This window comes from Gekko japonicus, unplaced genomic scaffold (assembly GCF_001447785.1).
Source record: "Gekko japonicus isolate JY-2015 unplaced genomic scaffold, Gekko_japonicus_V1.1 scaffold421, whole genome shotgun sequence".
Classification (NCBI taxonomy): domain Eukaryota; kingdom Metazoa; phylum Chordata; class Lepidosauria; order Squamata; family Gekkonidae; genus Gekko; species Gekko japonicus.
The window spans coordinates 750,499-777,901 of NW_015164195.1; the positions used below are offsets into that span (position 1 = coordinate 750,499).

At 42.4% G+C, this 27,403-nt stretch overlaps 1 protein-coding gene across 1 annotated transcript in view; it reads left to right on the forward strand.

Annotated features, from left to right (window-relative positions):
- LOC107107942 (probable helicase with zinc finger domain) overlaps positions 1 to 27,403 on the forward strand; it is a 94,064-nt gene that overhangs the window by 10,995 nt on the left and 55,666 nt on the right. The window contains exons 2-3 of the mRNA XM_015408309.1: positions 5,307 to 5,404; positions 21,248 to 21,666. Coding sequence (XP_015263795.1) covers positions 5,307 to 5,404; positions 21,248 to 21,666 — 517 coding nt within the window. The remainder of the gene's footprint in view (positions 1 to 5,306; positions 5,405 to 21,247; positions 21,667 to 27,403) is intronic.

Consider the following 27,403-nt stretch of genomic DNA (forward strand, 5'->3'; position numbering starts at 1 on the left):
CCACTGATTTAAAAACAAAAGGAGGGTGGTTCTTTTAGGTAATGCTTTTTTAAGGACAATTGTACTACAGTAAAAAATATACCGTAGTGTACACAGTGTGTGAAATAGAGGGCTGTCTCCTGTTAATGTAGTGTTCGTGAATATGTGTTTATCTATAAGATGCATCTATTTATCTACTCAGAGATTTTACTGCTAGGGACCCGAGTAAGGGAGATGACATCTGTGAGCAACAGCATTAGCAACTCATGCTAACAGAGAAAACAATGCAATATAGAGTAGAATAATACATAGAGTAAACAGCAATAAAACTAGATTACAACATTAGACAGCAGTGCAATAAAACAGTATAATAAATCCAATAAACAATACCATCTTTAAAAACTACCTTTAACAATTTGGCCTCACAACAACACTGTGGGGTAGATCTGGGTGAGAGGCAGTGATTTCCATAATGACAGCTTTAGGGCTTAGAGAAGATTTGTGTTGTAGCTTGTGTTTACAAGAATAGCTCTGGTCATGGTTGCAATATATGCAAAGTGTGAAAAGGGGATGCTCACTTCCAAGCACTCAAGGAAATGTTCTAAGGAGCTGCAATTGGCTATTGGTCCTTGGCACATGTCCTCTGTCTGTTCAGAAGCACACATCTCTCTTTCACCCATGATTGTTTACTGCTACAAACACCACCATAATCAGTGTTTGTTGCTCTGAACTGCTCCGTGGAAGGGCAACATAAAGGGTAAGAGATAGATATCAAAAGCCAGTGCTGTAGGCACTATACCACATTGGATCTGAATGCAGTCCAGGCACACCAGAATGGAATAGTAATTTAGACCTTCCCTTTGCCCTTATAGCATTTTTAGTTTCAAAAAAGTTTTCCCCGTTCTCATACAGCTAAATAATACATTTACAGAAATAAGGTATAAAAATGCTTGAGGCTGAACAAACCTGCTAAGCCAGAAATGAAATCCAACCTGCCCTTCCCCCCACTAGAATGCAATTTGGTTCTGAGGGAGCTCTGAACCAGATATGAACCACATACTGTGATGGTGAGTGGGGTTTAATGAGGGTGTTCTTCTCTCAAGTGCTGGGCTTGGAGACTCACATTTCCCAAGAAGCAGAGCAAACAAACAAAACAACCATGCTATCTGCCCAAATGGTCCTCCGTTCCACAGGCTTTGTGTGATGCCTGAGATGGGGAGATCATTCCCAGGACTCCAAAAAGCTCTCCAGAACTTTTTTCAAAGTGACATTGTACAAAAAATTATACTACTATGGTTAAAAAATAGTTGAAGGCATTAGGGGTGTGTAAATAACCTGTTTCTATATTTCCAGGATTGTTGCCCCTTCCTATACTGACATTTCAAAATTGGGACACTTATTTGTCTGCATGTGTGACTTATCACTGCACATAGCAGGACTGATTTAATTGTGAATCATGTTGTCTAGAGAATGGATGTGATTTCAGGAGACCTCCAGCCACCGCCTGGAGATTGCCAGCCCTAATCTCTATGGCTTTCTCATATAAACATACAAATATATTTGTGTGTGTGTGTGTGTGTGTGTGTGTGTGTGTGTGTGTGAGAGAGAGAGAGAGAGAGAGAGAGAGAGAGAGAGATTGTTTGGTGAGAGAGACAGGTTGTTTGGTTGTTGGAGTGGCCATTAATATTATATCTTTTGCCCTTACTATGCTATTTTTCAGCCTAGTATTCTGAATTTACCTTTTTAACAGGTAACAGATTATATGTTTGGCCTCTTTTGTACTTCCTCTGAGTATGAAGTAGTGTGTGTGTGGGGGGGTTCTTCGTATATAAGGTTGTACTGATTTCCACTAATTCTCCCCTCAGTACTTAAGAAAGCCCCCCCAAAAAGGTGCCAGTACTCTGTACCAGTGAGTACTGTCTTAAAACCCTGCCACATCACTGTCACATACAAAATTGTAGGTTAGGCACCCATTGCCCCAACTGATGAGATCTCTTGATTTGTAATTAACTTCTCTTTTTTCAGTTTTGTGAAATATGACAGTGTTTTATGTTTAGCTAATATGCTAATTTAAAATCAGTAGTGAATTTGTTCCTTATACCGTTAAAACAACACAGAATCTTGTTGCAACTGGAAGGTGAAACCCACAAAGAATCTGTTACCTTTGAGGTGCCACGAGATTATTTATCATTTTGCTTCCACAGACAAATTTGTGGAATTTGTCAGATGTAGCTGAGAAGTTCTGCCTTTGTATTCTTCCAATGAAAAGTACTGGGTAACTCAAGAGGCAGGTTAATTAATACCAGCAGAAAGCTGGGTTCTATAAAAAGTCATCGCTTTATATCTCTGCCTGTGTAGACTTGGGAACCACTGACAATTTGTACCACACTTGCAGATATGGCAAGCATCTGCAGAATGTTAACTGTCAGATCTTCTTTTTAAAGCCTACTGCTCAAACTCAAGGCATATTTTCCCTTTCAGACATAAAAAAAGGATTGTCCTGAAAATATTACTCAAGGAAATATAACTCCCCCCCCCCGAGGTTTTAAATAAAGAAGTGGGGAGGGGTTGAGGGAAAAAGAGCTGCTCATGATTCGATCAGGAGTACAGGATAATTATTAACGTAATCCCCCCACACACACACAGTCTGAAGTGGTTTAGTCCATTCTGTCACCTCAGCAGTCTGTATCCTCATTACCACCTCATTCCACTGCATGCCTAGACTGGGCCTCAGATTGTCTGCAGAGGCCTTGCATTGTGCACCCCCACATTCAAAATATAGACACCAGCTGAGGACCTACTGGCAGTATGAAGCGCGAGGGAGGCGGGGTAAAAAGACCTGGACCAAGTTGTGCTGGGGATTCCTGGTTGCACTGCACCTACCAATGTGGGAGCATACCGGGGAGGAGGTGCAAGGGAGCGTTCACACTGTTGGCTCGCCCCTGGGGGAGGCGCGGCTGTAAGTGGCTTTTTTTCACTCCGGCAACATGCACCTATGCACCTATGCGCCTATTTCTCGAGCAACCTGCTCAAACATCTCCCTGTTCCTGTGGGTCTGACGCAAGGCCTCCTGCACTGGCCGCTCACCCCACACTGCCAGGAGGTCCAAGGTCTCTGCCATTTTCCAGGATGCTCCTCGCACGCCGGCCATTTTGCCGGTCTGTCTCCCAGGAGGCTGCCTGCCAGGAGCTTTAACTCTGCGAGTCGGAAGCGTCCCCGTGGATGGTTGTGCGCTCCAGCGCATATTGTGCATGGGCGCTTATGCACATCCCTGCTGCTGGATCAGCCGGTTCATATTATCAATGCGGCTTGTCCCGGCTTTTAGCATGCACACTTCCGGGAAGCAGGATCAACGCGCTCTCCAGGGTTTGCTACGGCTTTCACCTGGTACTTTTTAAACTCAGTAGGGAACCGTCATAGGACGGGTTGAATATGGCTGGGGAACGCCTGACAGCTGTGGCTGTGTGAACCGTCCCCTTTAATCCATTTGTGAAACGTGCCTATATCGGGCCAAACTGCCAGTCTGAATTCAGCCACCTATAGAGACAGGTTCCTTTGTGCAGTGGTGCTTCATTATTGGACCCTCACCCCTCTCCTGGCCTATCTAATTTTAAGCAGTAAATGTTAGGCATTTATCTAATTTTTAAGCATTTCTGTTGGATTGTTTTGTGGGATTCCTGTGTGTTCTCCTCTCATGCGTCTTTATTTTTATGTTGCTTGTTTTCACGGGCGACAACAGATTTTATTGACTCATGTGATGTGTTTAATTTTTATATTGCTAGTTGTAGTTTAATTATCGTTTTATTTCCATAGTTTTAATGATGTGTTTGTATGAAATCCATCTCAGAAGCCTCTGGTTGAGAGTTTTGTGCAGTGTGTAAATCTTTCAGACAAATAACACCCTTGCTCCTACTAAAGCTATAGGGCTTATAAACAGGGTGTGATGAGAGAAGGAGGTGTACAAGTAATTCTGCTATAATTTGCCCATAGGAGTTGTCGTGGGAATCATGTACCTCAGCTTAAATATAAGTAGCATGGCTCAGAATAACCTGTTGGCTGCCTACTGGATTGTATATGATAGACAGTAATGTGAAAATGATGAAGTTTGGCTTCATAATTCAATAGCAGGAAAAGACCAAAAAAACTCCACAAAAAACCCAAAGCACCATTAATGGGAAGTGGAGCGAGCTGTGAACCATCAATATCTTGGGAAATCCAGGTTTGAATCCCCATTCTGTCATAGAAGCTAGCTGGGTAACCTTGGACCATTCAGTCACTCTCAGCCTAATCTACCTTGCAGGGTTGTTGTAAAAATAAAAGGGAGGAGAGGAGAATGATGTAAGCGGCTTTGGGTCCCCATTGAAGAGAAAGGTGGGATATAAATAAAGTAAATAATAAATTATTTTTGCTACCTTGTCACCTTTAGAACTGATTGGGGCTAATATTTAAAATCTGGTAATATTTAAGACTTTAATATAACTTTTTGAATTGCAAACACTTTTAAATTCTGCCATTATACAACATGTCAGGGTGGGGACCACAGGAGCCCCCTGTCTTGGCCTGGGGAATGGTCAGAGGAGCCCCAAAGGTGGCCCGACAACCAGCAGGCAATCCCCTCCGAGGCTTCAGGCATCTTGCCTAACTGGCCCTGGAGAGGGGGTCCAACCCGAAAAGGAGGGAATCAGGGTCACCAAGGAAGTTGGGCTCGCTGCCAGGGAGGTGACAGAGAGCAAGAAGGTTGGTCTCAGTTCACAGTTGGGTCAAACCATCCCTCTTTCCCCTTTTTCCTGGGAGGTTGTTAAGATCGGGTGGGAGCACCTGGTCGGAGGAGCAGGGTGAATAAAGGTAGAGCGCTGGGAAACCAGGGAGGGTTGCGGACACCTGGGCAGGAAGCGCTGTGGGGGAGACGCGGGTGGCTGCCCAATCCACCCAAACGCTGACCAGGGGACGCTGCCAGGGGAGAGAAAATTGATATCTACCCCAACAAGATCTGAGGTGACCATGCTGACAACATTTTCTTCTGTGCTCCCCTATTGCTCCCACCCGACTGCTAACACGAACCCCACAAAGTCTGAGACAACAGGACTCGGAAGAGTTGTATTTCATGCTTCAGTAAGTGCTTTAGGTGGATTTTAGGGTATCTATTTAGGGTAAGCAAACCATATCTATTGTGATTTTTGGTTTTCTTCTGCCTTCTTGGACCAGTAAAATACAACTTATTTTACTGAGAGGGCATGGAACTCCATGTTTATTGTTTTAATTGGCTTGAAAGGAGTTTGGATTGGAGCTCATCATTTTCACACCTAATACTGTTGTTTTGTTTGCAGGTTCTATGTATGATGGTCTGTCTGATGGTTATAGCTATGGAACAGCCCGTGGTAGCTACTATGCAAAAGCCCACACAGGAAACAACTGGGGCCATGGGGTAAGATTTTATATGTGAACCATGACATCCTATTGGAAAGGAAAAGCAGAACAGAGATTTGGTTAGACTACAACACAGAAAACCAAAAAAATTCTGTGGGAAATTTTGTACAATAATTTATCACAGATCTGTTCAGAAATCCTTAAAGTCCTGACCCTGGGTAAAAAAGTGGGTAAAACATCCATGTATATAGGAAACCTTACAAGACTGAACATAGCCCTGAGTCTTCCCTTCTCTCCTTGTGCATGCACACAGGAAACTCACCAAGACAGTCCAGGGAGGTGGGGGAAGCAGACCTGATTGAGCTGAAGGGGAGGGCCAGATGGGATTATTGGAAGGGTCCATGACCATCTATATGCCCAAAGAGGGGAAGAAACGAGAATCTGTTGAATAGTAGTGGGTTCTTGGTGTAGTGGTTAAGAGCGGTAAGGGTGGGTTCTTCGTGCAGTGGTTAAGAATCAGCTTGGTGTATTGATTAAGAGTGGCAGACCCTAATCTGGAGAACCTGGTTTGATTCCCCACTCCTTCACATGAAGCCAGCTGGGAGACCTTGGTTCAGTCAGAGTCAGAACCCTCTCAGCCCCACCTACCTCACAGGGTTTCTGTTGTGGGGAAAGGAAGGGAAGGTGATTGTAAGACACTCCAAGAGTCCTTCAGGCATGGATCACATCACACCAAGCCCTCTCATGATACTGAGTTGCATTGATTTCCTTGCAGTGGACTCCTTCAGGTAATGAAGAGCAGGGTATAAAACCAACTCTTCTTCTGTGTGTGAGGAAGAGTCACAACATGCATTATTTGTGCTTTTGAGTTTAGGAAAATTGTTACCCAAAAAGAAAGGGAGAGAGCTTGTGTTTGATAATACTTAGACCTGCGTTGGGTAACATTATTTTTAAAAGTTGACACAACCAATGCATTTATTTTAGAGAAAACAGTATAACTGAATGAAGGGATAAATATATTAACTCCCAAATTCCAGTGATATATGCAGGGTATATACAGTTTCCAAATAATTTGAATTTTGATTTAAAAAGTTAAAATAGAAAGTATATCTTTTTGGATGAAGACTGCAAATGTGCTGTGTTTTACATGTTTATACTATGTGTATGTTAATACTCGTGTGTTGCTGGGCTTTTCTCCCAATGAAAAAGGTTTATTTTTTAAAATTAAGCAACAACTAAGTCTGAAACTGAAATGGTGACAGTGAAGGTTTGGCAAAGGGTTGTGTCTGGCCTGAGAACTAAAGCTGGTTTTTAAAAACTCTGAAGAAGAAATTATTTCCAGAATAAATCTTTGTGCCTCCCCCGCCATGCCCTCCCCCAAAAGCTGCTCTTGTTGGTTGGGGGAACCATCAGAGCTGGATGTGGTGTGGAGGAGTTGTATCTTGAATGGCATCAACAGAAATTACAGAACCCCCTCACAGCTTGTGCAAGAGGAATTGTCTTCCTCTTGCACAAGGCACCTTTGGATCCCAACCCAAAGTTAACAGATTTTGCAAACTATGGTATACTCCCAATCTTGGCAGGGGGGAAAAAAGTCCCTCATTAATTTTGTTCATGTTCTTATATAATTGGAGTGGCAGACTTGAAGCCTTACCCACCCATATTAACTTGGAATTAAGTCTCATTGAATGAATTATCACTATACATAATTAATACTTTTAAATAAATTTGGATTGTGTAAAAATAGTTGTAAGATGTCAAAATGAAGTCAGCTGGATTGGTCCCAGCGGTTGTCTCCCTTCTAAACAATTCAATCATCAGTCTAATTAATGGAACTTGCTATACAACCTGCTTTTCTCTTGAAAAGCTGTTGAAGCTATAGCATAACTTTTTCTCTAGGTTTTCTTGTCCCTACAACCATTGGATGTGTATAGAAGTAAGGTGCGGGTTGCTTGTCCATTTGCATGACAGAGCAAATTTACACTATGTCCAAAGCTGAGTTTGACCATCAAAGAAGTTGGCAGTTTGATGAAATGGGTTCTACTCCCTTTAACACCACAGTAAATGAAGAATCCTTGTTTCGTACAAGAACAGGAGAGTTAATGTTCCTTTCTGGTTCCATTCCTCCAGTCCTCCTTCGAACAAATGACACATTTGTTACTGAAGCTGTGCTCATTAGTTTGTAGAGAACATAAAACTCCTGGTCTTGTGTGTCATACATGCACACAGGGGCAACCCGCATGCACAGCTTCTACTTGTTTAGTTAGAAATATGTCATTAATTAGTCATGATAATGACTTGAAACTTAGGGAAATTTACAGGCTGGGTAGAAGGTGACTCGCTGCAGAGTATACACCTAATAATATTCTGAATAAACTCCAAACAAGGAGGTGATGCTGCAGTCAGAGAGATGAGAGGGCAAACATGCTATGCAAGTCAGAAAGGAAGTACGACGCCAGAAGAAAAATAAAAGCGGGTGTTGGTTAAATCCTTTTCTGAGTAAGCTTCCCATGACCCAAAGGAAGGCAAAAGGTGCTTTGTTGTAGCAGTGCAAAAGGAGAGGGACAGTAATGCTTTAGAATACTCTTCTCCTGAGTACATTAGATGGGAGTCTACTTATCCATTTAGCGTGTGTGCTTAAAAGCAACCACAATGAATGGATATTTATATTACTGTATCCTGCCTATTTGGCACTCATGGTGGTTTGCCATTCACAAAACCATAAGCTACAATAAAATCCAGCTTCACTGAGCAGCAATCTGTCACACCTGAACCACAGTAAAAACAAACATGTCAGATTGCAGGAGAATAATAAGCATCTTCAAGATACCCCAGTCAAAGTGTTTTAAATGTGTTGCTTTAAAAGACAGATATTACACAGTCTTTAGATAACTGAAAGGAAGGAGTTCATTCCACAGCTTTGGGGGCAACAGCAGAAGAGGCCTGCTCAGATCTCTCAGCTAGTGTTGCTAGACAGAAAATGTGAATGGTTGTGTGAGTGTATATGAATATTGTTGTAGATCACCGAAATGATTGCATCTTAATTTCGTTGTACTATGTACAATGACAATAAAGTATATTACTATTACTATTACTTAAAAGTTTGTGTGGGAGGGAGTCAAATGAATAGTTGAAGCTGTCTTATTTAGAACCAGCCACCAGTCCATCTAGTCGTTATGACTGAGTTGTTGTGCTGCAAAATCACAAAGACTTTCCTTGAACTGTTCACTGAATCTTTAAGTGGCTATAATCTGTGAACTTTGTTCATGCTACTTGCAAAATATGTGTTCTACCACTGAACTGTGGACTTCCCAATACATTAAAATATTAAGAGAACCACTGTGGTGTAGTGGTTAAGAGCAGCAGACTCTAATCTGAAGAACTAGGTTTGAATCCCCACTCCTCCACATGAAGCCAGCTGGGTGACCTTGGGGCAATCACAATTCTTTCAGAACTCTCTGAGCCCCACCTACCTCACAGGGTGTCCGTTGTGGGGAAAGGAAGGGAAGGCAATTGTAAGCCTCTCTGAGACTCCTGCAGGTAGTGAAGAGTGGAATATAAAAACCAACTCTTCTTCTTCTAATATTCAATGGGGTTTGCTCCAATATGGGAATTCAAACATTAGAGAGCACAGTATTATTATGGTTTAACAATATTGATGCAATTTAGAATTGCAAAGGATTTGGTAATCTGAAAAGCACAATATGAATAATTTTGAATGGCAATACTGGTGACAGTGTCTGGTACATTCAGTAGACCTGCATGATTCTTAATAATACACTTTCCATGGCCTATTATGCACAAGTATTTTCCCTCGCTTTCACTGTGCATGTCCGTCGGGTTTTCTTTGTCATTCTGCATTGATTTTCCTCCCTTCAGCGCTCAGTTCACTTTCTGGTTGCTGTTTCCCCAGGTTTTCTGAGAATGCTTTTGTGCCATTTCCCCCCTTGTTTTGCTTCCAAACTGAAGGTAATTCAAAAGCATACAGATTCCTTTGGATTTCCCCCCCCTGCCCTTTTGCCGCTCCTTGAAGGTCACTCCCCCACCCACACTGAGATCGTTCTGCCCACTCTGCACCTTCTGCCATCCTTCCCCCTTCATCGATGTACAGGCTCCATTTTCCCCTTGTTCTAGATTTGTTTGACAAGCGGCATGAGTCTAGTGATATAAGACTATCGCTAGTCTCGGATTGCTGAATAACAAAATTAAAACTGGGGGGGGGTTAAAAGAAGCTGTGTGAAGTTTAGTTCCTTAGGATTGGAGAGGAGGCAAATGGTAGAATCCCTAGTGGGGGGGAGAGAGGGGGGGATTTCAGTGCTATATGCAGACAAAATAAGAGGGGGAATCATCAGCGTGGAATGAAATTGACATGAGATGTAAAGAGAGAGACTGGGATGGGAAGCCTAAAGCTTTGAAAACATTTTTCCCTTTTATGCTTTAGTGAACAAAGTTTTCTGGGGGAACATTTTGGCAGTCTCCAGAAGCCTAACATTAAAATGGCGGCTGAGCCACATAGACCTTTTGCAAACCACCGAACTTAAGAATCACTTGGGATTGATTCACTTAAGAACATAAGAGAAGCCAATGTTGGATCAAGCCAGTGGCCCATCCAGTCCAACACTCTGTCACACAATGGCCAAAAATACCAGGTGCCATCAGGAGGTCCACCAGTGGGGCCAGGACCATAGAGGTCCTCCCATTGCTGCCTCCCCCAAGCACCAAAAATTCAGTGCATCACTTGCCCCAGACTGAGAGTTCCTATCTATACCTTGTGGCAAATTTCAAGATCATGACCAGTGTGCAGGATCAAATTAGAGAATCACAAAGGGCAGGAAATTAGTGTTACTGTGCAGCTGTGCTATGGCATCAGCAAAAATACCCCCCCTTTCAATTTAGTGGCACAAGACTAAAAATGATCTCCAGAACTTCTGCCAGAGGACTCCTCCCCCATAGAAATTGCAGCCCTGTGCAAAACATGATGGAGCTGCAGCCAACTTTGCACAGGTGCCTGTGCACACACACACACGTTGCCAACAATCACAGCTAGCAATGCTAGTGTCAATGGGTTCTGTTGTGCATTCCGTATACTCAAGATGTTTTCCCATATTATGAGATTGTGTGACTCCCATTTTTCATAGTGGCCCATAACACAGCAGAGAATCTCCTAGTGCTTGGCAATATGGAAAAGGGGGCTTTGCCGCTGCTTGTCAGTTTCAAAAAAAAATCTTGTCAATTTCAACATCGCTTTCCCCCCTTTGCCTGCCTTCCATTCTGTTCCCTTTCATTCAACAAACTAAAACTAAAATGCATGCGCAAAACCTGAACCACTAGGATTTAAATAGAAGATGCTTGCTGGACACTACTGTGCAGCTGTGATAGGGCAAGTGTGTATAAGTTTTTTAAAAACTTTGGACCCCACCCCCCACATTTCATAAGTGACATTCCACCCTTATAGAAAAGTGCATTTTTTTAAATTCTAGCTGCAGAATAAATACAGCGTATGGTGGGCTAAGAATCTAAAGTCAAGATTAAAGGCTTATTGCTCTGAAAATCTGCAGTAAGATGTGTGTGTGTAATGGGCCAATATCTGCTTTGGTCTCCACATTAAGAAAAGCCAGTTTCTGTTACTTTTCTTTTAAAAAATCAACTTCAGCAAAACACAGCATTTTAATTGGGCTTCCTAGAGATTTCAGCTATTAGAATAAATATTTTAATAACCTTTTCTTGTTTATTATGTTTATGCTGGAATTATTACTTGAGAAATGCAAATGGGGATATTTAGTATCTCCTCTAAATCTTTATTGGGTGCACTTGTGAAGTCTCTGGCACTGATTGGCTGAGCTGTTGTGGTGTTATGGTGTGGTTTAGCTGCTGAGAGGACTAAATAATATGCAGTCCAAATTCTATGAGGTAAATTGACATTTTGTGTGAGATTAAAACTTCACACAAGGCCAGGATATAGCACTATCCTCCCAGCTATAATCTTCTTGGCTGCTTTGGCAATTCTCAGAACCAATTTTCTGATACTCTGCCATGGTGATAGTTCTGTTGTGGGGAGAGGAAGGGAAGGAGATTAAAACCTTCATATAGATACTTAGCAGGTCCCTCGACGAGGAAGGCCTCAAGAAGGGCTTAAGAGCAGCAGGTCTGACCAGAATGTGGACCAATGTCTGCAGGCTCGTGGTGCTCTGCCATCCAGTGTTCCCTCTAAGCTGAGTTAGTGTGAGCTAGCTCAGTTTTTTAGCCTCTGGATCACACATTTTTTCCTTAGCTCAGGAAGGGACGGCTTCAGAGCAAACTAATTTATGCAGTAGTAAAATCGTTTGCTCACAACTTTAATGCCAGTAGCTCACAAAGTAGAATTTTTGCTCACAAGACTCCACAGCTTAGAGGGAACATTGCATGCCATCTATGTTGTCCCTACGAACAGGCTTTTTAAAAGCTTTCTCTACCCATCTGATTACCTCAGGCAAGAATAGAAGAATACCCTGGTTGCATAAGACCAAGTGGACCATTGCTGCACTGGCAGGTGAAGCCTGGCAGCAGCAGACATGAAGGAAGCCTTCTTCTCCTAGGTCAGGCACTTCCATCTATGTTCTCCCCCTCCATGTGCTTAGCCAGCATTTAGGTGGAACAAGCAGATGTTAGCATGTGGCAGGGAGTAAGAAACCAGTTACGCTAAGCTTGCATGCTCCCACTTGATGCCAGTTGAAATAGGGTGCTCTGTTGAAGGCAGGGCACCCTACTCACATTCAGTCTGATGAAAATAGCAACCAGTTTATGACGTATGGGCTATATGATCAAGTTACTACATGAATACGGCAGTTTAGATCCTGTGCTGGCCTGGAAGAAACTTTGGTTGGTTTAGATAATTGGATTTTTCAAAGTGCAGGAGACCTTGAGTGAGATGCACCATCCTGAATCAGCACTGTGTAAATTCTAAAGCCATTGAAAGACATACTAGGAGTCAGACAACTATAGCGCACATGAGTTTATGCCATTGAGAAACCGAAGGTCCAAAGTACATTTTACCTGTGCCACAAAGGGGAGTGGCTAATTCATTATGGGGAGTGACTAATCCAAAAAGCAGATGAGGGTACTATTTAAGAGTGTCCTTCACAAATTATCCACAGTCAAATATCATCTCTATAGACAATGTTGTCTAACTATGCTGAACAAAAAAGGAGAAAATACTTTTTTGATAGTACTATTACAAGGAAAATTAACTGAATTTATTTCACATGAGCAAAGCTGGATGTTTCTGAATGCATGTTGGGAGGTTCAGCACATGGTAGATGAGAGCATGATCAATGAAGGTAGTTGGCCACCTCTCTCACCATCAAGCAATTTTTTCTAGTCACCTTGCAGTAGAACTTTCACAGAACCAGATTGGTCAGAATCTGATATATGCCCTGACTGTCAGCATGGAACAGTTAAGCAAAAATTGTATTTTTGAAAATACTTGACTGGAAAATTCATGACTGGAACTTTTGTTTAACTTTTTTCTGATGTCCCTGTTACACATGGCTTTTAATACAAGATGACTGAAAAATGTTTGGCATAGCTGTATTGGCGGAAACACTGAGCAAAACCATCTTCTGAGTCATGATCAATTTAGGACTAAATGTTATCTTCAAGAAGAAAAGAAATGGAAAAAGACAAATACATGATAGAGGAAAGAAGAAGCATTTAAGAGATGAAAAAAAATTTTTTTTGCTAGTTTTGTAAGTTTTCCTCAAACAGCCAGAAGTGGATTCATTGTGCAAGCAGGATTGAGGGTGTTCACATCAGTCAGGGTGGTACACCATCATATTTCACTGCCTTGGTTTCCCCCTCTGGCTTGAGAGGCACACCCTCTCAACGTGTTTGTGCATATTTTTTACTTATACACCATCTGTTGCTAGAAACAAATAAACCACCAGTTTAAAAATTAATGGTAATCATATTTTTTCATAAAAGATTGCTTTGCTAACTCTGGAAACACCCATCTAATAGGCAGGCTTGTGGACCCAGAAGGCGTCAGTAGATCTGGGCTCAATTCCTGTCTCTCTTGTTGACCTGATGAGTTATCCAAGTCATTTTTGTGCTTTACTTTCTCCTGCTGCATAATATGGATAATTATAATGATCTACTTCTGTAAAGTACATGGTGATCCACAGTTATATTTTTAAGTCATAAACATTTTAAATACATTATTATGTCACTTAATACCTCTGTGACTCAGTTTGGTCATGTGAAAAATGGCAATAACACCTATTTACTTATCTCATAAGAGTGTTGATAGACTCTGTTAAACCTGGGGGTGGGCTATAGCTGGAATAGTGAATTTCAAGTAGTTCATGCCTGAATAACCGAGGTTATGTCTGCAAATCCCTTTGAGCACTCAGGGTGCTATATAAATTTTATTACTGTAATCACCCTAGCCTTTGGCAAAAGATGACAAGTTATTCTAACAAATACGGTTATAATTATTATGCTTGCTGATTAACTTTGGGCCAGCCATACACTCTCAGGCTAACCTACCTCACAAGGTAGTTGTAAAGATAAAATGGAGGAGAGGAGACTGGTGTAAGCTGCTTTGGGCCCACAACTGGACAGAAAGCCATGGTATCAATGAAGTAAATAAAATAAATAAATAAATGATGATGATGATGATGATGATGATGATGATGATGATGATGATAAGCAAGTTGTGCAGTCAATGTAAAGAAGAAGAAGAAGAGTTGGATTTATACCCTTCCCTTCACTCAGAGTCTCAGAGCAGTTTAAAATCTCCTTCCCTTCCTCTCCCCACAACGGACATCCTGTGAGGTAGGTGGGCTGAGAGAGCTCTGAGAGAACTGCTCTTGGGAGAACAGCTCTGGGAGAACTGTGACTAACCCAAGGTCATCCAGCTGGCTGGATGTGGAGGAGTGGGGACTCAAACTTGGTTCTCTAGATCAGAGTCTGCTGCTCTTAAGCAGTACACCAAACTGGCACAGAATTTCCACTGTGATATTTCTGTGGCATTAACAGCTGTTACTTGTTCCATCCAATTTTGCCAGATAGGAGAGAGATCTGCTTAAGACAGTCATCATATATTGGAAAAGGATATATCTGCTAGTAAAGGGGCTAGAGAGGAGTTCACAGTGTGATTATTTTTCAACAATATAGATTACTTGAGAGTAGAACCTAACAACAGAATTGGAAGCTGGGTCTTTATCCTGATGCTACAAGAACATCCAACACTAAAATTCTCAAAACTCCCCAGGGAGTTTGACTGTCTGTGGTAGACACATGCTCTGACAGGTTTCAATTCTTCCTTCAGGGTTCATCGCATTCAGAATGTCTCGTTTTGGGGGATGCCAGGTATGCTGATTCAGTGCCCCAACACCCTCAAATAAAATGGATATTATACTAAATTATTTACCAATTCCAAGCCAAGTTGAAACTAGGAATCTATTTGAAACAACCCTGGTATCCTGGTTTAAATAGTCATGGGCCATTTAAGTATCTGCCTTCTGGACGCACCCCCAGAATTGCCATTGGCTATATTAAAGTCAATTCTCTGTTCAAAGCTGTTTGATCTTGGTTGAGTGTTGGGAGTCAAGGAAAAACAAAGCATTGGGCATTTTCTGACCCTGTTTCTCTTTTATGAATCAACATCTGCTTTTATTCCACCAGGAGGGAAAAAAAGAATAATAGAGGCAGCAACTTGGCAGAGATGTTGAATCCCTGGGGCGTTTGCTGCAAACAGTTCAGCTAGCTATTATGTTTCCATTAAAGACTTAACATGTTATTTATGCCAGGCTTCAGTTTCCTTTTGCATTCATTCACACCAAGTGTCTGGAAGGAGAACAAGCACAGAGGAGTTTGTGCACAAATGTGTGTACGTTGTTTGGTTGGATGTGTTTTGAGGGGAAGGAATTATTAAGGCTTCTTTTTGTCCTGCAGTTTGAAACTGCAAGCCATGTTTCATAGCTGTTGAGCTTTTGACATCTTCCCCCTCCCAATGAGGCTTGGGAATAGTGGGTGCCAAGTTATTATCTGTTTGGGAAGGCACTTCTCAGTTAGATGAGTCCTCAGAAGCAAGTCAGTGCAAGCGTGGCTTGGGTGTGGTGGAATATGCAAGACGATGCCTCCTGCAGACGTGGAAAACAGCTTCTTTGGTGTGAAAAGAAGCTCCTGATGTCGCCCAGCCTATTATTTTTGCTTCTTATTGTACTGCAATGTGTTTCAAAAATAGCTATGTATGCACTTTATCAAAAAGCTATAATAGGAAACAGAATTAACTGTGATCCCCGATTCAAATGTTAAAATCTGCCAAAACCTCACTGAGTAGCCTTAGGCCAGCCGCACTATCAGCTTCCATCCTCCATCTTCAATATAGTGGCCATAATACTGGGCTAACTTATAGAACTGTTGAAAGGATTACAATAAAGTCAAGTATACAAAGCACTCTGCTTTGCATTGTTTTTATATATATGCAGATTGAGAGGTAGGGCAGGAAAGGATGAGTCAGTGCTTGGCTCTCATGGCCCTTGGGGGAGAGAGTGGGGTAGTTGTGAATTTTCTGCATTGTGCAGAAGGTTGGACTAGTTGACCCTTCAGGTCCCTTCCAGCTCTCTCTCTGTGTGTACACACACACACACACACACAGGTTGCTGTCAGAGATGCCAGTTGAAATGGAGGGGAAGAGAGGCTATTTCCTCCAGAGGAATTTGACACGTGGTTGCGAGATCACACATCCATTTTTTAGCTGCAGGTGCAGCCTGTCACTGTGTGATCAGATGCAACTGTGGGTGAGTCAGGTTTTTTTGGGCCATTTGTTTCCCATGCGCATAAACAAGGAATTGCACCTCCGCACTGAGGGCCCCCTATGGAGTATGTGATGATGCCCATACTGTGAAGGGGGAGGGGGAATTGCACCGAGCCAGGATGGCCCGATCAGACCATCCCAATGGCATGAGTGTGTGCTTGTGTGATCAGACAGGAGAAAGTCTGTCCACAGCCCATTGGAACCCATTTAGTACTGGACTTTCCCTGGTGTCTTTTAACTCCACTTCCGTGGCAGAGCAGCACGGGTTGCTGACAACTGCGGGACTCTTCCCAGATGTTGCTGTCTGCTTGTTCCCTTTAGATCCATCAGGCATTCACAGCTATGTCAGATCTAAAGGTGCATGTGATCACACCCGCAGTCTTTTCTGTATTCAAGTAAGTTTCACTATAGAAAATCAACAGTACAATTCACATATTAAAAACATTGCTACCTGCAAAATAATACATTGCTATATGTATTCCCTTGACATTACAGCCGTCCCTGTCTAAAGTTCTTTGTCTCATCCCTTCCCAGTTTTTAATGGATAGCATTTTTATTTATTATTTTAGCCTTTTCCTGCTCTGCAAGTTAAAGAGAAACAATAAGCCCATTTTTGCTTTGTACTTTTTAATCTGGTGTGCTATATCACACTGTGCTTCACCTCTCAGAGAAATGGTCCAAAGAAATGAATTACAGGGATGAGAAAGACCTGTTTCTTCATTAAGAATTATTGTTGCCTTCCTTGGGCTTGGAACATCAAACATGGTTATTGCAGATGCATTTTAAGTGAAGAATATTCCTAACATGAGCGGATCAAACGAAGCTGCCTTATTCTGAGTCAGTCTATCAAAGTCAGTCTATGGCAGCAGTACTCCGGGGTCGGACTGAGGTAAAGGTCTTTCTTCTATTTCCTGATCCTTTTGACTGGAGATGCTGGGGATTGAACCTGGGACATTTTGCATACAAAGCAAACCTCTGTCCTACTTCTCAGTGGAGCTCACTGAATCTTGGTGATGCTAAGTGATAGTAGAGCAAATTTTATGTTATTTTACTTGTTCTAATTTCCTTTGTCATTCTAGAAGAGCATTCCTGTTGGAGTGAAACAGAGAGCATTCATCATAATAATATTTATATGTCTCTTTAGATACATAAAAATAATAAAAGTAATTTGCATTTAAGGTCAGTGAGTAAACTTTAGATTGACACTGGTATAGGTAAGGACACAACCATTCCTCATTAAAGTAGATTGGGGTCCCCTACCTTTCTGAGCCTGTGGGCACTTTTGGGATTCTGACACAGCGTGGTGTGTGCAGCCACAAAAAAACTGCTGCTGCAGGAGGTGGAGACAGCCACAAAATGGCTGCCACAGTTTACCTTTCTTGTGCTGTGGTGACACCTGCTGCCAAAGAAATGTTTTTAAAAAATTGCACAGCCAATGAAATCTTCAGTGGCTAAGCAGAAGCTTTGCTTGGGGAAAGCCCTATGTGGCCCCACCCACTTTCTAACAAATACTTGGTGGGTGTCAGGAAAGGTGATGGGAGGCACCATGCGGGAGGCTCTTGAGGTAGATTAGTATAATCTCACTCCTCTCCCCTGCCCCCCAAACCTGTGGCCTTTTATGACTATGTCACAACTATGATAATAGCAGGTATTCTGTTCTTGTGAATAGTCTAATATGTTTAGATAGCAGGACAGCATATATTTGGAACTTTGAAAAAATTCTGAATTTCTAAACATGTGGCTGTCTGCCCCAAAGTAGATGCAGAAAGTGACCAGGTGTTTGGGTGGGGAGAAGCTACAAGGTTCTCGGAATGTTGCACTAGACATCAGTGATGGGATGGGTTGGACCTGGATCCAAGAACTGTGCTTATTAAGTGTGATCCTTAAAACAAAACTTTGCTTTATTGTATGGGAATAATTTCTCAACCCTGTAGCTGAAATGTAGATGTAAATGTACATGAGCTGAAGGTATTAAGGACTAATTTGTTGAACATCCCCATGTGCCTGGAGTGGGGACCAGCCCATGGTTGAGGAGGATGACATAGACATGCTGTGCTGAGGCAAATCAGGCCATAACTTTATTGATTACAGCTTCCTCAGGTCTTGGTGCAATATAGGCTGGGAAGACTGCGTGCAGGGGATAGCCCACCTACTTTCAGCAACCTTCCCCCAACCTGCCTGTTGGAGTCACCAAGAAAAGAGGGCTGGTATTAGGACTGGAAGGAGTGGAAGCCACTGTTCCTCCCAGCCTCCTGGGGATGATCTCCACATGTCAGCCCTGAGGTTGGCTTTGTGCACCCAGCTCCCCAGAGCCCCTTAAGGGGGACCCCTTTTTAGCGTCATGTAGGGAGGCCATCCTAAACACCATGCATTGTATTCCCCAGCCATTTCCTCAACACCGGTAGCCAATTGTAGCAGTTATGGTCTTTTAAGCAGTATGATCAGGGGTCTTGTTGTAGAAAAAGAGCTGCCGGAGCTCATTAGCATAACTCATTAGCATAACTTATTTGCATATGCCACGCCCCCTGCCATCACCGGAAGTGACAGAAGGCCACACCCCCTGACATCACCGGAAGTGTGTCAGAAGGCCCGGCTACTTACCCTCCTGCTTCATCCTCATTCCCAAACGGAATGAGGATCGAAGCAGAGGGTGGGGTAAAGAAGGGGGCGGGGCTTCACCACGTGACCGCCCCGCCCCCTAGAGGTTCTCTTCCGGAGCTCCGTACCTGAGAGCTCCCCCCCGACTAGAGCCCTGAGTATGATCAACCATACTATGGGGAAAGCAAATACTCCAGGGCCTATTAGTCAATCAGAACCATGGGTAAAATTCCTTCCTGGCTCTGTTAACTAGCAACTGTAATCATACCAACAACCAGTGTTCCCTCTAAGCTGAGTTAGTGTGAGCTAGCTCACAGTTTTTTAGCCTCTGGCTCACACATTTTTGTCTTAGCTCAGGAAGGATGGCTCCAGAGCAAACTAATTTATGCAGTAGCCTAATTGCTCACTCACAACTTTGATGCCAGTAGTTCACAAAGTAGAATTTTTGCTCATAAGACCCCGCAGTTTAGAGGGAACATTGCCAACAACAGAAATAAACATTTGAAAGCATGGAGTGGGAGCATGGGTTTTTGCTAGCAGAGTGTTCCAAGTTCTCAGCCTCTTTAAAACATGAACTGTGGACCAGATTGGAATCTGCAGCCCTCAGGTCTGCTGACCCTACCCTTTCTCATCAAAGTGTCTGGCCAGTGGCAGTGGAGCTTCAGAAAGTGGTCTGAGATCCACCTGGCTGAGAGCCAGTGCTGGGTGCAATTGCCAGAGTCGCCATGTCCCCCCTTCCTTCACTCAGGAACAAATAGTGCTTCAGCTTGGCTGGGAGCTAGACTTTTCTCATCCATGGGTCAATATGCTTCTTTCCATCTAGACAAAGTCAGTTGCAATTCTGTATTTTATTTATGGTTTTTCTGACTTGTCCCCAGCTCTTGTGATCTGAGGCTGTGGTCACACGATCATTTTGATCAGGTTTCACTGCTGTTCCCTCTCACATTTAAAATTGCTGATCAGACGCCCAAATCCGTCTCCCACACCAAAGTGGGCTCACTCGCACGACCCTCCTGGTTCCCTAGCAAGTTTTCCGACACCGGGAAAATCAAGTACTTTCTGGGTATTTGTGCTTTGAATCTGTGATTTTGCTGATCTGGACAGCCATCTCTCACAATGATTGCAATTGCATCTGACCGTCCTTTGCACTATGGGTTCCCCCCCCAGCGGGGGCTCATGATCAATCCTGCACTGAAAAAATTCAATGTTTAAACGTTCAAGTGCACATATAGACTCCAGTGCTTGGTAGTACGTCACCTCACCGGTTCATGTTGTTCACTGTTCAGGGGGGGAGGGCTGTAAAAACAAGGGAGTACGGCGAGTCCAAGTGGAGGTATTGATTCAGCTGTGTGCATATGCACATGTGCAAAGCAAATTTTAAAAAAACTTGCACTGCACCACCCAAGCAGTGGCGCAACTATCTAGACAGTGCCCAGAGCCTTGTTGTGCAATGCTTGCAGTTCAGGGAGGGATGTGTGAGTTTAGTGCCTCTTATGGTCCAGTCCTGCCTTTCATAAAGCAAATGGAAATCCAGTCAAAAACCTGAATGGATCTGCCCCACCTAGAAGAATAGGAAAATAAACTAGCTGAATAGGTAGTAATGGCAAAATTGAGAACTTATCTGTAAAACAGATCAATCACAAAATCTGAGGAGAGATGGAATGTGCATTGTGCAAGCAAGAGACAAATTTAGAATGAGAAGTACCGGTAGTTCAAAAAATTTGTACACAAATATATTGAAATGTAGAAGCAGAACAAGAATAAGTTTTAAATGTAACATCTTGAATATAAATGTATAAAGAAGTATATCCAGAGCAGAAATATCCTCTACTTTCTTATTATGAGATATATAACAGATTTTCTTTCTGTACTCTGATATGTTACTTATTATTAAAAATTACACTGAGTAAGTAGAGGTGGCAAAAATATATAATGCCGAATATGTAGTAAAGATGAAATCAATAATGTAAATGTAAAACAGATTAGTTATGAAATTTGAAATCCAAAATGTTGACTATAAACATACCCCAACAGACATAAGAATTATTGTATTTCATAGATATGGTTTTAAATATTATAATGAAGGGGGTGTTGGGGACAAATGCTTTTTGTTTCATACACCCTGAGTTACATAGTTATTTTTACATACATAATTGTGGTATGGAGTCCCTTTTTCATTTCTGTATCCCTTTCACATCTTTACTTTAGAAAAGAGCAAGAGTCCAGTAGCACCTTGAAGACTAACAAAATATGTGGCAGGGCATGAGCTTTTGTCAGTCACTGCTCACTTCTGTATCTAAAGAAGTAAAAAGTGACTTACGAAAACTCATACCCCTGCCACATATTTTGTTAGTCTTCAAGGTGCTACTGGACTCTTGCTCTTTTCCACTGCTACAGACAGACTAACATGGCTACCCATCCACATTATTACTTTGTTTTCTAATATATATATATATGTATATATAAATCCTGAATGGTTTTCTTTCTTTCCTCTGTCCTTGTTAGCTGTACAATGGAACAATCAAAAGAGACACAGAGAATAGACGCTACAGCTCCTACAGCCAAATGGACGGCTGGGGTGGCAGGCACTACAACAAGATCTGCAGCCCTACCAGTCCTGGCAGTGATTACTGCTTTGTGAATATGAAGAGCAGCCGAAGTGAGCCAGACCTCTACTGTGAGGCTCCACGAAGCACACTAAGGAGAAACCAAAGTGGTAGCCGGGTAGGGCACAAGGCCACTCTGAATCGTCACAGCATCTACAGCAGCTGCAACAATCAAGGCACTATAACCACAGCTAGGACAAGCAAAAGAATCCCAGTGCGTAGTCCCTCCTGTACTTCTGCTAACAAGCAAGATGTGGTCTATGCCCAGCCTGTAGCAAGCAGCAAGCAAGATGCGATCTATGCACACTCCAACTCTAAGTAAGTTCTTGTGCATGCCTTTTCTACTTAGCCCATATAGACTTTTTCTGTAGAAAATTTGAGTGTATTATGCATATGATAAAAAACTGTCGAAGGATCCAAAGTCTTGCTGAGTTTATGAGCACTTTGGGAATGGAGAGTGGGCATCACACAAAATAGTGTCCATGTAGGGCAATCACAAAATGTCTTCCATGGGGGACTGGGGCTAATCACAAAATGTTGGGATGTTGCAAATCAAACTGCTTCCTGTAGTGGAGGCACTGTTTCTGAAAGGGTGCTGCCTGTGTACACAAAGAGAATGCCTCCTGAAGTCTTCAGAACCACTTCCTACTCCAAAAAGGTGGAGAATTGTCAGGACTGGCCCTTTGCTTTGTGAAAAAAAGTGTTTTGTCAAAGAAGCAAACAGCAGAAGAAAACCCATGAATGTGGGGGAATCTGGCAACCCTAGTAAGTGTCAAGATACTCGTGGGGTCTATGCAAGTAGTAGTGAGCACTGCTCTATAGGTTGCTTTACTGGACTTTTATCATCCTGCAGGAAAAAAAATACTCTGTCTGCAGACGATTCCATGTGCAGTATTTCAGGAAAATTATGGAACATCCCTGCTTTTGGAGGAGTTTGCCTCAGTTAAGAGCTGTTTGGGTTCTCATTTGGATGGTAGGAATCCTATCATGATGGACAGAACCTGACATCCATACTTTTCAGCATAGCAGTGTGTGTAAGCAGTGGGGTTTTTTTACTGCTGGCAGTGAAATATTCAGCATCAAGTTCACATGCTCAGCAACTACTCCCCAATTTCATTTTTCTCAAGCAAACATTATGTGTAATCTAAAGGATTAAACTGGATTTTAAAAAGATTACTGATTACATGCTAAAGTAAAATAGCTTCATTGGAAAATGTCTACCTGCTTCAGTGTGAGATTTTAAGGTTACTGATTACATGCTAAAGTAAAATATCTTCATTGGAAAATCACTGTCTACCTGCTTCAGTGTGAGATTTTAAGTCAGCATGTGCCATCGGACCCAGGAGAATTGCTTGCACTGTGGATCATAGTATTATCATTTTCTATCATTAGAGATCCAGTTTGCCTTTTAAAGAACAACTTTAGGTAATGAAGATTCACCTCAAAAACAAGTGTTGTGTGGGAAACACTCTCCTTTGCCAAGCATCTCTTGGTTTGGGAGTGGCTCCCTTCATAGCACCCATCTTGTTAGGGGTGTGGTTCACTTGTGGAACTGGTTCTGATTTGGGAGTTGTCTGTCTTGAAGCAGTGGGCCTGGCTGGTGAGTCTTCCTTCCAGTTGAACTAGTTCTGGTTTGAGGAGGTGTCTCATTTCTAGAACTAAGTTTCTTTGTACTGTTCTGCACCCTTGTAGAAATTGATCTTCTTGGTAAAAAGCCGTTCTAGATAATGAATATATTTCACCACCAGAGCCAGACTAGGTTGAACAGATGGTGGGTAGTACTTCCTTTTTATTTTGAAAATGTCTTTTCACTAAAGCAGGGGGGTTGTCAATATGTGCCTGCCAGAGATACTGAAGTCTAATGGTTGTTTTAACCTGAAGAACCAAGACTTCTTGTCAGATTATTTTTTAAAAATAGGTGCCTTGGGTTGTAGGGGTATTTTCATAAAGCTGTCTGGGATGTAGAAGCTGTTTTCTTGGAGAAAGAACTGAAAATAGCACCACACTTCATCCAAACTAGTATTTGGATTTAATTTCTACCATCTGGTTTAAGCAGACTATTTGGGTGGGATTACCAGAATATTCTGGAAGGTTCTGACAAGTCTCCCATTGGCTGCCTCTGGTCTGCATGAGGCTTTCCTTCTTCCATCAGCAACCCAAAGGAATCATACTGGGAGGACAACATCAGCAGGGTAGCCTTGATCTGAACCATTCAGTTCACAGAAGATACAGAACCCTTGGATGTTGTGTTCTTCACTGATGCTATAGTTCACATGGATCGTGTGAATGTACCATGCAAATACTGAACATTCAGAATATTACAGCAAGCTCTGATTTGTACAATGCTAATCAGATCTCATAGCCCATGCCAGTGACTCCTCCTCGGAGATAATAGGCAAGGTCTGATGTTTACAGCCACAGCCTGCCCAAAGGCCTGTAGGCACAATCAGGTACTAGATAAGAACATAAGAGAAGCCAATGTTGGATCAGGCCAGTGGCCCAACCAGTCAAACACTCTGTCATACAGTGGCCAAAAATACCAGGTGCCATCAGGAGGTCCACCAGTGGGGCCATAGATCTATCATGACTAGGAGATCCCTGGAAGTAGGAGATTATGGGGGAAATGCAGCTGAAAAGTGAGGAATTGCAGGGAGATTTCAACCAAATTCAGATGCGTGGATATTTCTGCAGAATTTTATTTCACTCATCGCTGGAGATAACTAATTCTGTTTTTTGCCTTGAAGTGCAAGGGTCCAATCTAAAAAGAATAATATATCAGACTTCTTCAGAAGGACCTTGAGTAAAGGAGGTGTTTATTGGAATGTGGTCCTACTGTCAGACAGGAGCTGTTCTTTCCTTTTGGAGTTGTCTCCCATATCAGTCTTTTTATGTGTGGAGAGTTGCCACTGTTGTAGAACTAGGCTTGACTGAGGGTGTGTCTACACTAGTGCTGACTTTGCTCTACTATACAACCTTCCTGTGGGAAGGGCATCATGCTGAAGCTCCAAATCTGAAGTCAAAGAATTCAGTCATCACTGCTCTGATTATACTCCCTGCCTTCCTGTAATGGTAATGTCAGCATTTGCAATCTACCCCCCCCCCTTGCTCTTTCATATCACTTCAGCACAGGAGGAGAAGATACGCAGACATGACCTAATACTAATAACTATGAAATAACTGTCTATGCTTTGAAGTTGCTCATTTGTTATACTGGCAGTGTGTAGAAAGCTAAGTGATTTCCTGGTTGTGGGATTTAATGTGTAAAGGCTTGCAGAATAGAGTTCTTGTTAGAATACACCTGCCTTGTTTGGGAAAAATAATCACAGAAACGGAAACAAACAGTTGGAGTAGGATTAATTTGTCTAAACAGCAGAAATGGTATGGGATTTTTGTTTTCTTCGGAAACAGAAACTTTTCAGTTGTTACAGTTTTGGCATTCCTTCTTTGAGTACTGGGAGAGCACCTTACAATAAGCCTCTGAATACTCACAGTTGTATGAATAGGACAACAAATATATTTTTCAGCTTCAGTGCACAGTATCAGAAAACCAGAGTTTTGAGGACTTGAAGCATTGACCCCTGGATAAGTTATCTTTTTATATAAAGTTCTAATGAATATTCATAATAATTCATGTTGTCCTAAAAAGCTATTGATTTTAGCCTTTACACAAAGAGGCTATGAAATTGAGCCTGCCTGAGTGCTAACTTTGTGTGTGTGAGGTGGTACTGGGATCATTAGCTGAATCTGAATGGACAGATAATTTTGCAAAAGAGAACCATTGTAGCATAAGTGATGAAAGAAAGGAAAAGGTCTTCCATACATTGGGTTTCAGCTTCTTCATGATATCTGGTGTACAAAGAAGAACAGAAGACCCTGCAGGTGGCAGCAAGAAGCCAATTAGATAGGATAGTGAGGTCAGCACCTTCTCTCCTTTTATGTATCTTTCTTTGTCTGTCTCCAGATTGCTACTCTTAGGGCAATTCCTACTTCTTCTTGGAAGTGCCACCCTTAGTCTCTTTCTCTCTCAGCTAGTGGTGTAGTTAGGAACCTATCTCTGTCTCTCCTCTTTACTATCAAGTATATTAGTTCCTAAATAAACCTTTATCTACACTTTAATCAGGTTGTGCACCTTTGCTGTATCAATTACTCTGCCAACACATGACAGATGCTTTTTTCCCAAAAGTCATCAGACATGTGGTCTGTGACAAACTCATGTCAATCACTGCTAGACCAGGAACTAATAGAATCTGTGCAAGTAGCATAGACCACAGCAGTGACACAAAAGCAAAATTCTGCTTAGCATCCCTTTCATGTGGTCCTTTTCTTCCCACTTCTTACTGCATAACTAGACTTAACTAGATGTGGAAAAAGCTGCCATCCAGACTAATCTTTGAGGAGAAGCTGGGGAACTGAATGTATTTGATATTAATTTCCTAAACAAGCAGTTTTTAAAATTTAGCAGTTCGAGGAGCCATGTTTTGATTTAATTTTTTTCACAGACTTGCAAGCCATCCCCTTTTCTCTCCCTGGCACCTGTCACACCTGGAAAGTCCCTTTTAAAAGCACACATGGAAAACCACAAATGGCCCATGGTAGGGTTGCCAGGTCCTCTTGTCACTCCAGTGGGAGGTTTGAGGGGCATTCCTCGATGTCCCCGGCATGTTGACATTGTGTACATATGCTCAGGTTTAAGGGCAAAACTCTATGGTAAAATCAGCTTAAAACCATAGAGTTTTGCCCTTAAACCAGAGCATCCCCATGTGATGTCACCAGCACGATGAAGTCACTTCCGTGTGACATCATCATGTTGGGGAAGTCACATAGGGATGTGGCCATTTGGGATTGGGGTTTTCCCCACCAGCCAGCTGGCCGGCAGTGGGGAGAAGCCCTGAAAACTGGGGGAACCCTCACCTGGGGACTGACAAGCCTAGCCCATGGAGACGTTTGTCTTTAAAACAGTACAATGGAACCCTGATCACCATAGAATCAGGTTTAAGCAAAATGCATTGTCGATACAAGACTTATACCATCCGGTCTCAGAGGTATCTGAAGAAGTGAGCAGTGACTCATGAAAGCTCATGCCCTGCCACAAATTTTGTTAGTATTTAAGGTGCTTCTGGACTCTTACTCTTTTATACTCCTACAGACTAACACGGCTACCCATCATATTGGTCTCAGAGGACAGCTGATTCAGTAGGCCCACAGTTCAGCAGGGATGTGGCCATTTGGGATTGGGGTTTTCCCCACCAGTCTTTGCACTGAAGACTGAAATAAAGTTCCTTATTGGTTCATAACTGTCAGCCAGAGGCCAGCTGGGCAGGGCTGGAAGGGGCTTAGAAGTACTGTCTTAAACAACAGTTTCACCTAGCTACTATCCCCATCATAAAGGTCTAGAATGATTTCCTTGTCATTACAATTGGATGTAACTGAAGACTGGCCTTTTCTAATAATTTGGGTTCACATATGGACATGAAGTTAAGTGAACTTAAGAGCTGCTTTCCCCATATAAGCCTAACTGGACACTCAGAACATCTGCAGAAGCTCTCCTTTGTATACCTCCAGCATCCAAGGTAATGTGGATGATAGGCAGAAGAGGGCTTTCTTCATAGCAACTCTCTGCTTGTGGAATTCTTTGCCAGGGGAAGATGCCCTTTAACCCCATCACTGGTAGCTTTCTGTGCTTCTTTTGAAAGGGTTTTGGTTGTGATTTACTGCTAAGGTGGCTTAGCTATTTCTGGCTGGTTTCTGGTTTCTTTTCCTCATGAGTGGATAGTTTGTTGCATCGTTTATTGTAATTTGTTGTGGGGGATCCTATGTGGATCTTTGCAGATGGAAGGGTAGAACAACAATATTGTAAAAAAATAAAATTTGTTTGTGTGAAAAGTTCATGTGGATAACATGACAAATACTTCCTGTAACTAAAAGGTGCTGTTCAAGAGTTTACAAAAAATACCACGTAATGATTGCAGACTAATACGTTTTAATTGGACTGTGCCTTGCAACCAGAACGATTGTCTCCCCTCTCTCTGGCTGCAGTCAGACATGCTCTTTGATC